This window comes from Tyto alba, unplaced genomic scaffold (genome assembly GCF_018691265.1).
Source record: "Tyto alba isolate M040663 unplaced genomic scaffold, T.alba_DEE_v4.0 Super-Scaffold_42, whole genome shotgun sequence".
In the NCBI taxonomy this organism is placed as follows: domain Eukaryota; kingdom Metazoa; phylum Chordata; class Aves; order Strigiformes; family Tytonidae; genus Tyto; species Tyto alba.
In genome coordinates, this window is record NW_024881318.1 from 15,573,802 (window position 1) to 15,586,400 (window position 12,599).

General features: G+C 34.9%; 1 protein-coding gene across 3 annotated transcripts in view; it reads right to left on the minus strand.

Moving 5' to 3' along the window:
- The window catches only part of ZFR (zinc finger RNA binding protein), a 42,162-nt gene that overhangs the window by 1,526 nt on the left and 28,037 nt on the right, over positions 1-12,599 (minus strand). For 2 of the 3 annotated variants that reach the window (XM_032992256.2, XM_032992254.2), the window contains exons 13-19: positions 11,918-12,123; positions 11,531-11,681; positions 9,909-10,050; positions 4,886-4,983; positions 3,966-4,061; positions 938-1,049; positions 730-827 (exon numbers count right to left, since the gene is read on the minus strand). In XM_032992256.2, the coding sequence (XP_032848147.1) occupies positions 730-827; positions 938-1,049; positions 3,966-4,061; positions 4,886-4,983; positions 9,909-10,050; positions 11,531-11,681; positions 11,918-12,123 (903 nt within the window). Of the gene's footprint in view, positions 1-729; positions 828-937; positions 1,050-3,965; positions 4,062-4,885; positions 4,984-9,908; positions 10,051-11,530; positions 11,682-11,917; positions 12,124-12,599 lie in introns of those variants that run through there. The other variant, XM_032992257.2, reaches the window with a different exon arrangement.

Genomic DNA, 12,599 nt, shown 5'->3' on the forward strand with positions numbered 1-12,599 from the left:
AAGAAGGTATTTGTTACAAACATCAATTTTGAGTACTCTGTTAAATGATTAATGAAGAACATTAGTGCTGTATGATACTATCCTCAGCTCTCATTATTCCCTCTTCCCCCTTCAACAAAGTCAACATAAAATGTGTATGTCACATTTGCTGCTTCTGTATATAGTACATCATCTTAGTTTAAAAATAATGTACATGTGTTTCAGCTGCTGGACTTGCGCTGAAGAAGCCAAGGCTTGTCACACGCCCAATTACGCGTTAGCAATCTTTAGCAAAAGGATCAAATGAAGAGGTAGGGGCAGGAACCGCTTAGGCTGCAAGCGTGAATGGTCAATACTGTAAGTGGATACAATAAATATTAAAAATTAAATGTACACAGATTTATTTATAAAACATTAAATGCCAATGTAATTTTAAATCTAATAACATAGTGTTGTAGAGTAAGAATCTTTATGGATATATGTATATATAGATGGGAGTGCTTCAAACTTTTCATGAAAATATGTTAGTTTTAGTGCAAAAAATTAATGCTCTTATCTATCCTCTGTTGTGACATGTTCATTGCCTAGCTTAAGACTGGTAAGACTGGACTGTATTTTAAGAAAGGAAAAAATAATGTCCACCATATAGCTCCATTAAAAAAACAAACAAAACCAAACCACAAAACAAAACAAAAACCACCCCAAAAATAGGCCATCAGATTTAGTTACTTCATGTACACATTTCCTCACCTGTGCACTTGAAGTAATATCCTCTCGTTGCTGATCTGTCATTATAGCAAGTGTATCAAAAGGATCTTTTTCACAAGGGTCCAGAAGGCCAGGACCACCTACAATGGTTAGGCTAATTAGTAACACATCTCTACCTTACTTCAACCAAGAATACAGATTCTACATTAGTTAAGCAAAAGTAAACAGGCACTGATCAAATGCAACTTACCTTTAAGGATGATTCCTGAAGATATACACTCAAAAACTCTTCTCAGTGCATCCCCAGGACTCTGTGGTCCAGTAGCGCTGCTAATTGCTTTTTCCACAAGCAACTCCATAGCCTAGACCAACAATAAGAAAATCCAGCCAATTTAGAAAACACATTAAAACCGAAAATAGCTGCTACTGTTGTTCAATATAGAACTTTTAAATCCCGAACTCTGAAGAACATAACATATCACAGAACACTTTCAGTTAAAATGGAAAAAAAAAAATCAGATAAACACTGATAAAAAGAAAGCTGGTGAAAGATCAACACTGAGTACTGATACTGATATGCTGCTTCTCATCACAAGTTGTTCAAAAGTTTTGTAGAAATTTATAGAGTAGTAGACTAGATATGCAGGTAGATAACTTCTCCAGCCATTTTCTGAGAGTGTATGAAACATGTTAAGTCACCCAAATCTGTCACACATGAATAAACACCACACAGCATATCTAATGAAATTAACAGGATGCTACAGAGAAATAAATTATTTCTACAATTTCTCCTGGATATAGGCTAACACTAATTCAAGTGTTAAACAAGTGTAAAAAGACCGTGATGATCAAGAGGTTTTCTAAAATTTATACATTATTTAATATTCGTTAATATGACCTTAAATGATCAGCTGTATTTTAAATATGTTTTTTTTCTGTGAATATTTCCATTGTTTACTTTTATTAGGTACTATTTTTTCCAGAAAGACCTATAGAAGTTATTTGCAGAAGTAAACAATTGCTTTCTTTAGGTTTTTTTTCCAGCATTTAATGGATGTTTCAATACTATCTCTTTAGCAAGTTTAATTTTCAGTAAATACCTCTCTTGGTTTTTGGTGGGTTTGTTTTACAGCCTCCCAGACTGAGTTTACAGCTCTTTAAATGTCGCCTTTTATTTTCACTCCCCAGGACTGAATCCCTATTCTGATCTATGCAAGTACCTACAGGCAATGTTGATTACAATCCTTCACTAACAGTGCCCATTCCTTTCTATTCTAGCTCAATTTAACTTACGAATTTAAATTGAGCATGGTATTTCCATACTCCCACTGCATCACTCAGGATTTAGTAACAGTAATTTTGTTGTTTTCAAGCATGAAGCAAAATACACCAGAAAATAAAAAAAAAACAGATGTTTTTGCATTTACTTAAGTCTAGTGTATTATATGAGGATCCAAAAGAACTAAAGTCTACAACTTAATCCTACGAAAATGTGAATGATGATGCCCTGGTGTTTATATGCACAAAAGGCTGGATTTAAAGTTTGAAAAATCAACCTTGAGTAATAGTTTCTTCTAACTTGTAGGAACTTGACAAACTTCTAATTTAGTTTTTCTTTGTAGATACATAAAGAGGGTGCTACTAATGTCCATATTTGGACTTCCTAATATCTTCTACTTTTACAACTACTTAGGTTCTTTTTGAAAAGCTCTGGCATCGTTTTGTTTTGTAACAGGCTTCTAGCATATATGTTAGAAGAATTTCTGTATCCAGAAAAAAAAATTTTTTCAATCTATGAAATTTCATCTGTGACTGGCAGAAATTACATGTATTTAAAAATCACCATTTTCATTCTTCTATTGTTTTTGTAAGTAAGGCTTTGCCAGGAGGCCAAAAGAACAGGCGACTACACAGACTTGCACTGTTGGTGACATGGATCAACACTGGTCAGGTATTGGGAGCAAATCAGGAATCACTTTTGGAGAGAACTCAGACACTGACAGCTCTGATACACTGCTTCATACCTCTCTTCCCTTATCGATGTGCCTTAGAACAGATAATGTGAGAAATAAGAAACAATATTCCTTGTTCTTCAGCTATGTGCCTGCTTCATGTTGCAATAGTTTTAAGGATGCTTTTCTAAAAGTATACCAGGATTTATTCTTTGCCAACTCAGTATCATAGTGACATAGAAGGCACTTACATACTTCTTCACTTCTTTTAGGCTGTATTTGCACAATGTATCTTTCATGAAATATAGCACAGAAACTGGCAATATTTTTTTTTTTTTTACTTTAAATATTTAAATCCAGAAACAACTGCTCACAGTTTTCCAGAAGAAATAAATACTATCAGAATTAATTAAAAAAAATTGTCTGCAAACTTAGTAAAATGGTAAAACATTTCTCACTGAAATAATGCCAAATGCTCAAACTGTCTTCAAACCTTAGCGCTTTTCCTGCCAAAACTGAAAAGGAAGCAGCACACAGTGTAACAGGATTTGGTCTGTGAAACTAAACAGTCAGAGCTAGTTTACTTCCTCATGATACATGCTTCAGAGATTTTGTTTCAGACTAACTTTGTCCAGTCCACAGATTGAACATCTGTTAATATTTGGAGCACAGGCTGCGCTCCTGGAGAGCATCATTTAAGACAGTCAATGCAAAAGGAATAGCTCCAAAAGCACTCCGCTTCAAGAATAAAGAAAGGTAACACAGTACAGCCTAGAGACCTAAGTGACACATCCACAGATGGTACTGAAGTACTGTGGTATTTCATCTTGCAGAAGGGACATATTAATGATCACAGAAATTACTGTGATTTATTTTTCAAGTAGCCTTTCTGTTATCAGAAAAATATCTGGGCACAGCCGACATTATTTTACACAAGTTTCAGTAAATTCCAAGCAATCAGAGTAAAAAATTAGATTCTTTTATAAAGAATAAAGTAAAAAAAATAGAAAGAAAAAAATGCCAAAAATCTAGAATAAGAATGCTACCCACAAATAATATAAAAGAAAGAACAAGAAAACTCCTGTTGGGGGGGAAAAAAAATCTAGCTCCAAATGACAAAAACCTCAAAAAATTAAACTGTTAGAAGAAATGTGGATTGTTTGGGGAAAAAAAATAAAAGCGCACCACAAAAAACAAAAAACTGAAACAAAACCCTACATTACTTCTTGAGAAAGTCTACATTTAAAAACTGTAATAACACTTCCCTGTGCTTTACTTGCAGTACCTTATATATTAAAAAAACTCATTCAAGAGAACATTACTTACCCAGCTTGGAAAATCAGACCAAGTTGGAACTCGCTGACAAAGATCACGAAGAATACGTATGATAATCACACAGGACTGCAGACCATTAGCTCTAGCCTTGGGAGCAATACAGAATCAAATTAATTAATCCCAGCACCTACAGCAAATAGGAGTTGTTGAAAGACTAAAACACCACTGTTCAATGGAAGCTCAGATACAAGATTAAAACAAATCATTCTACAACTTTATTCCATGAGCTGCCATTTACAGCAGTATTTTATACAGGGTTAGTAATTTAAGGTGGTAGAAGTCAAAGTGCACAGGTTATACAAGAATAACGTTTCTTGATCCCCTGTACACTTTGACCTATGTTCATTTGTAACAATAAATACAGTATCTTTCTATATTAGAAATAAAAAGGATAAAGTAAAGATCTAAGAAATAGGTATAGAGATTGAAAGGTCAAGGGAATCTGTTTGGTTTCTTTATTGTGCCTTTGCCAGAATGCAAAGTCACTAAACCAAACAGTTGCTTCTCGCCTTCCATTCCCTACACTTAATGCACTTAAAGAAATAGGAAAAAAAAGTCTTAAATCTAAACATAAAGCTTTAAACACATATTCCATTATTTAAAGCAAAGTTACTCTGCAGCCTTATGGAATATATAACAAATATACAACATATGATCACCCCAAGCGAGTCAAGCTTTCAACATCGCCTTCTCAATGACCAGAAAAAAAAAAATCACGTCAAATGAGCAATAACTGCATAAAGCAGTTCCTCCATACTTAACCTTCTACATTTAAATTTCGGGACCAGAAAAATATTAAGTATTATTAGCATGAACAACGCTGAGTGTTTTCACACAATTAAACAATTATATTGCAACGGAACTAATCTCTCATAAGGCTACAAAAAAAAAAGTAAAATGATGTTCCGAACCTGGAACCACTTAGCGTGGCGTAGAGCAGCCAGAGCGTCAAGGCATTTTTGCCTGTCCAAGACGTCCGGTGGGTCTTTCACCATACCCGAGGTTACATCTAAAATGGATTGAATTGGCAAAATGCAGTGAGGAATGGGTGTTTGACCAGGTGAGCAAGACACTTCCTTAAAGTAGCTTCAATGTCACACATGCCATTTAAAGTTTAAACCCTTGAACGACAAATGTGAATGTTCAACAAAAGCCATTCAATTAGGATTAGGGCATTAATCCAGTATGAAGATCAAGAGCGTATTATACTTCAGCTCTGAGGTTGTTTTCAAATGCATTGCAGATTATGCAATGCGTAGTACTTCTTTATTTAAGCTAACACTGGAGAAACACATGTCCCCTAAAATTAAATACTGAAGGAAGGATGGTTGGACACAGTGCACCAGCACAGAGGACACAAGACAGAAGGAACACAAAAATCCACTTTAACCAAGTAGAAACATTCAGACTTAGTTTCCTCTGAATTTAATGGTCTTGTGTTATTTGGGACCTATTATTAAAAGGAAAACTAAATATAACAAATCTTAAAAGCACTAGACGTTTAGTAATTATGTTATTTTTATCATATCTTGAAGTTGAAATTGTTTTGCTTTAAAAAACCTGACTAAAGGAATGTGAAATGTTCTTCAATATTACAGAGCTCTGTTACTTTCCAGTAACCTCCCTCTTCCTCATACAAATAAAATATATGTGCTCCAGTATAATTCAGGACACAAGAAAGGGTCTGAAAAGAGACTGCTTTACTTAAGATTCAGCAGGAAAAAGAAAAGCAAGGAACAGTTTAAAAAACAAAGCAGAATGTCTGAAAGATAAGGAAAATACAGTAGATCTCATATATTTAATTGTTCAGCAATGGATGTAATTGCCAAGCTAATTGCTTTGTTACCAAAAAGGAAGAGACTACAGGCCCTTTTGGAAGTGGTTTAATCAATGAAACTGCAACTACTGAACAATGTGAAATGTTATCCTTGGGTTACTGAAAAATATAATGCAGTGATCAGCTTTACAAGTTGTTTTACTCATTATGAAAATGGCTATTGTGACTAGTAACAAAGTATATCAGTAGCATAACTGGTGATACACCAGATAAAATGAACAAGAAGCCCTCACTCAATGGCACTTATTTCACAGCAGCTGGCTGTATGGAACAATACAGTTTCCTCCAGCAAGATATAAATTTAGGTAAGTCAGAGAACAAAATAAAAAAAAAATAAAAATTTTGAGACTCATGAAACATGCCTGCAATAAGAAGCTTTTAGGAATGCTGCAAGAAGAGAGCTATGAAACCACCTACTTTACACAAATGTAAAATAAATAGTAGGATACTTTACTATACCGAGAGCCAAAAAGCCATGAATGAACATGGTGGTACAACTTTGCAATATAATAATTAATCTGAAGTACTGCATTCAGATTTGATTATTTTTTATATGATAGTTCTGTTGCTCTGCACAGGGCTAAAAGGGGGAGTACTTCAAAGTAAGAATGAAGCTGAGAAGAACATAGGTATCTTCCCACACAGATATTCAAACTTATGGACTGTATGTTAAAGTGGAAAGATGAAAATCTGCACTAACAAGGCACTTACAGAGCAAATGAAAACATTTATAGTGGTATTTCCTTTAAAACAGAACAAAAAACAACAAACAACCCCAAACCTATACAAGAGAGGTGACAGGTAAGATAACTGATGAAACGAGTACAACCTGGCTATAAGAGACAAAGAGTACATTTAGAGAAAATCCACAGTAGGGAAAGAGTGGCAGAGTAAGGTTCGGAAATTAAAAACAAAAATACAGGTTGTTGGGCCTAGTAGGCTAATGAGCCAATTATTTCAATTCTTCTAAAACTACTACGCAAATAGATGACACTGTGCAAACTTACAGCACAGTCATGTTACATTATTTGATGCTCCAATTACTTCTAGCTCTGAAAAACTTTAATTTGGAAAACAACTTTACTCAAAAGAATTACAGTTTAAATGCACAGAAAAGAATCTTACTCAGTGCTGAAAATGTCAACCTAAAATGTGCTACTGATAGATATCATATACATACCCTTGAAACTTAAAAAGACTCTAAAAGTCAGAAGTTGCCAAGGCACCTACTGCACTGACCATACATTGACTGAAGAAAATGTGTCAAGGAAACTTGTGGATTTTTGCATCTGTTTCACATTTCAGGATTAACCCCTTAAAGTCTGTTTAACTAAATTCAGATGCCTAGCCTACCATGCTGTTAAGCTAAGACAAAAAACTGAATTGATTTACAAAACAAGCACGAATTCTTAACCTATGTAACTTAATTTATTACTAGCTTAAATATAAGGGGTTAATCTTCAGTTAGACATGCTGTGTCCACACTACCTCTTTATTAGAAGTTAACAGGTATATAAATTTCAATAAGTCTTATTGTGTGAAATACATTTTACCCAGTCAACTATTTCAAGGCTAGTGTGAACACTGCTTAATTCTAAGAAAGAGACAAAGACGAAAGGGAAAAAAAAAAAAAAACAAAAAAAACAAAGTAACAGGAGATGCTAGGACTATGCATCCAAACCCCCTCCTTTGTCAAGCATGGCAGGTGTGACACTGAGCTTTAGAAAACCTTGGTCAAAAATCCTTCCAATGTCTTGGCAGCAACCCCTGACAGAAATCAAGTCCCTCTGCTAGAAGGCTTTGGACCGGGGCTGTAAGCTAAGGATAAAAAAGTCATGCGCACACACATATATGCGTTTGTAAGTATGTACACTTTGTTTGCTGAAGTAAAGATTCCACAGCAGGGGTTAGAGCACTTCGAATATATCAGATTCAATAAACTGTCAGACGCACAATACTGTAAGAAACAGTAGCTATGCGGTTAACAATTTGATTTCACTGTATTTTTTTTTAGCCTTTTTGTCATGTAATGAGATTATTATACATCAAACATGATTCTACTCCACTGCAAGTCTCAGTCTCATCTTTACTCAAACTGGTTCTTCCGGTAAAGCCTTCCTTATCACCTGAACTAGCTCCCCAAGAGGGCTAAAAAAGAATGAAAACTTGAAACCGTTGTAAGACACAGAGCATGAGAAGCTGCAGTAAGAAAAAACACAAACACATACTGTTACTCTGCAGCAAATAAGCAGCAGTCTTCGTAATAAGGCCTTCTCTGCTGCAATAATTTGCAATTCAGTCTTCTGTTTGCTCTAGTTTCCAAAGTGAACTTTTCTGCACATCCATTTTATACTGCTCAGTGTCTTGAAGAGAAATCTAACTTCATTTTGCTTGCCTAGAGGCAGTACTGCATTCAGCAGTGAATAAACTCACAAAGATCATTTTAACTCAAGTGTGGGTCAGACAAAAATACAGATTTGTTTCCTTTAAGTGGCATGAATTAAGGGATTGATGATAGTAATTTGAGATATATTTTATGTTTAGTCCACATCATAGAATTTTAGGCCAGAAACCACTTAACTGAAATCAAGTATTGTGGCAGGAATCAATACTGCACTTTTGCACAGTACATTAAGAAATAAACACGGTGTTTAAGGTTAACTTCATTTAACAGCTAATCTAATTGAATAATCAAATTTTTTAAGTTATTCTTTATAAACTTAGTATGTGAAGTCAGATTCAGCACAGACAAACCAAAAGTCATGTTACACTTAGGTTGTCAAAAAAGAAGTAAAATCTGTTGGGTGTGACAGTATATGTACAAACCCTTTATAGCTAGGAATAATATGCACAGCTCAAAAATCATGTACAAAACACTCTTAAAGACTCCTCATAAGTCATCCAAACCAGAGAATGCATCTTGAAATTTTTCTTTTTGATTGTATAGGATGACTTTGTTAACACTGTTTGCTTACAATGCACTAGTCACAGCTACAGGACATTTACTAATGCAGTATAAAAACCTCAAGTATTTTAGAGGACAGGTAATAATGAGATGAAATAAAAAAACCTCCATGGCTTATATAAATACGTATATACACAAGCACATGTATACATACACACATACAATTTTTTTCAACCTGCATATAAGAACTGTTAAGATAGCCTCAAATTTCCTATTTGTAGGTTCACTGTCAAACACCAGAACACTGTTTGCCATGATCTCTTTCAACTATGAAAATACAGGATTAAAAGGAAACAAAAGTTAATTTTATCTGACCCGTAAACAAAAAGAACCAATGTACTGCAGACATTATTCATGCTTGTTGGCTTAAAAGCTTTTGGAGCTTTGAAAGTGTTACAGAACAGACCCTAAAGCAACACTGCTGGCACCAGATAAACTATGGACTTCAGAAATGTAAATTGATTTACAAGCTCCACCTTCTACTTCAGCTCAATGACAAAGCCATTTCTTACTGTACTAGTCTGGCTTTGCCAGTTGGATCAAAGACTCATTATAATACCAGGAGCCTAAATATACGCAAAAATCACTCCAGACCAAAAAGCAACCTCAGAAAGCTGGAAAAAATCGCACTTTTACAGTTAGAAACACTGTTATCATCAAAAATATTATAAAAGTGCATTTTAAGTGGTGCTGCTATTTGGAATGTGTAAGTGATAGCAATACTGATCCATTTTAAACCCAAAAACCTATGATTTGATTTTCTAAAACCATACAAACTTTCTCTTAGGGCATGACTGCTCTAGAAAGCCAGTTTATAGCCACTTGCTATAAAATACTTAGTTTTCCACATAATTTTAGAAGAGGGGGAAAAATATTCAAGTTTGTACCTTTTCCAGAAAGCTGAGGTTGGATATAAAGTTAGAAATTTTAAAAATTAAACACATCATATAATCATTTATTTTAACCAACTGTTCTCTACCGAGACTTTGTTGAAAAACAAGGTTTCGATCAAATGTATGTGCCAGCATGTTGCCTTCCAGGACCTTAATGCCATCTTAAGCAGAATAGATAAACAAAAAAACTAAAAAAATAATGGGTGAGAAAGAAGGAACATTTTTAACAACTTCCCAACCTCCATCCCTCAGGTTCTCTTCCCGAATGACTGGAGATGTCAGTGTGATAGTAACTTGCATTTTGGGTTCCACACACGAATTTAAAATTATTGCTGCTTCTGGGACTGCACATTTGATATCATATTTTTCAGGACTTATTACCTAAATATGGAAAACAGAAATTTCTGTTAGCACGTGGCCAGCAAAAGTATTGGGAAGAAAACGGATTTCAACGTAGTCTTTTTAACAGAAAGACAGAAATGCAGTATAATTATATGAAGCAGATACCTCTGTATTCAAAGAAACCACAGTATAGACAATTAACATATGTATGTATGTACTTGCACACTTTTTCCAAATCATTAATGAAAATACACAGCAGTCACCAAGCATGCAAAAGAAAAAAAACTATGCAGAAAAGAAATTCATATACAAGTTACATAACAAGAACTTTGATAGTGTTTGAGATAAAGAAAAGCCTCAGTGCCACTTAAAACGTCAGATGGATATGCTTTTCACTGGAACACTGAAGCCTTTAAAAAGCACACAGATGCGATAGTTGCTCTTCAAGACTGCAATCACGAGATGGGTACTGGTAGGTACATTTTACACTCATCTGTCATAACACACTATGAACAAAGGGCAAGACAAACACCGGGGGTGGGGGCGGGGGGAAAATGTAAAAGTTGCTAACAAGGTGGTTATTCTGAATTGCTTCTTGCAACTAGATGTAATAATTATAAAACACCCCCAAAAGGAAGCTGAGGCACCTCTGTCACCTTCTTTCACAAACTAGAGGGACAAGTGACTTCTCCACAAAGACAGATGAAGGCATGTTTTAAAATTTTCTTCTGTTCTGCTACTTCAAATAAGAGCAAATTCAGTATTATTTTCTAATTAATCTGATCCTCCTAAAGCTCAACCATACCACCAATTCTGCCGAATGTTCTACCAGGCAGTATTGAAATACTAGTGCTGTGGCAAGTGTTCTATAACAATGGTGGACAGGCTTTATTCAACAGAGAGCAGAGACTTTATTCTATAGTTTCACTTCTTGTGGAAATAAAACAAATGGTTTATATGAATTCCACTGAATGGTCTAAGACTGCATATAATTTATTTATTTATTTATTTATTTATTTATTTAAAATGGACGAATTAGAAAAAAAAACAAACATACAAAACCACAAAAGATTTAGTTACTAATTGTGGAACTACAAAGCACTGACACAGACAAATTGGAAACAAGATATAAGTACAAACAGACTGGCATTAATGGAGAACTTTAACCCTCAGGCAGCAAGCTTCCTGTAACGCTGCACAAACTACCTCTACTGCTGCTGATAACTGGATAATGGGCTTTCTTCTGTTCATTTGTTTCCCAATTAAATACAATCTATTAAATGATGATCAGTACTACCACCCTAGCATAAACATCAAGACACTTGTATGAATACAATATACAGAAAGCAAAACATGCAGCACAGTCCCTGGATTCATATGGAACCACTCAGAAAATGGAAAGAAACTGAACCTGAGCTATGAAACATGGCACACTGTGCTCTGCAGACATTTCACTTAAGGATAGATTTTTACAGTATTTTTTTAAAAATTCAGATCTAAAAATCAAAATTCTACTTACTGCAAGTTGTTTGGGAAGACTTTCAGCAATACGACTAAGCAATGTCTTTGAAGGCTTCTCAGCACATAACAAAACAAGATTGACGTTTCGGTCTCCACGGAGTAGCAAACCTTTAGCCAAAACGCCTACCCGTAAAACTCCTTTCAAAGCTCTGTGAATTACAGTTAAAAGTTGCATTTAAAATAATATGAAAACTTCAGAACTAACCCTGAAGACATGACAGTGTAATAAAATAGGAGTATTCCACATACTTTTGAGGCCATAGGAACATATACTGTATCAAAACACAAAGACAGCAGAATCCCTGCAAGAGCTGATAACCATGTAAGGGAAAACTTCAAAAACAAACAATGAAATTATTAAGAAGTTATTAAAAAAAAAAAATACCTGTCTTTACTGCCATCTTTTTTGTCATCTCCCTCTTTGTTCTTGCTTTTTTCATGATCAGTCATGTTGTCAGAAACAAGTTTCAAAGCACGCTCAGTAATAGAAACAATTTTTTGGACTGCTTGAAGTTCCTCCTCTGTTGGATATATAGCAGCATGTTTGGTCATCACATAGCGGTCATCAGAGGAGTCAGGGCGGCGTAGAGGCTGAACAGATGAAAAAGTGCATTTCTGAAATTTGGGTACACTTCCAAGTTCACAAATGATAAATGACCAAAACCCAAACGTGGTTAAACATATTCAAACCTCAAATCGCTGAAATGTAATAGAACATGAAGTGTCCTCATCAACTTACGCTAGTCACAATCATGTCTGATACAAGATGAAATGTAACAAAATTAAAGAAATTATGAAATTCTAGGATCACAAGTATCTCCCAAACATAAATATTGTCTGTCAACTGCAAAATACTTGCACATTGCTGCAAAATCATTGCTTTCATAAAATCACATGAGAAGTCAAATAGGAAGGGACCTCATGAGGTCCTCTAGTCCAAATTTCTGTGCAAACCATGGTCAGCTATAAGATCACATCACGTTGCTCAGGGGCTTTATCCAGTTGGTTCTTGAAAACTGCCAGAGATGGAGGTGGTACAATATCTGTGTGAAAAAAAATTATTTCCT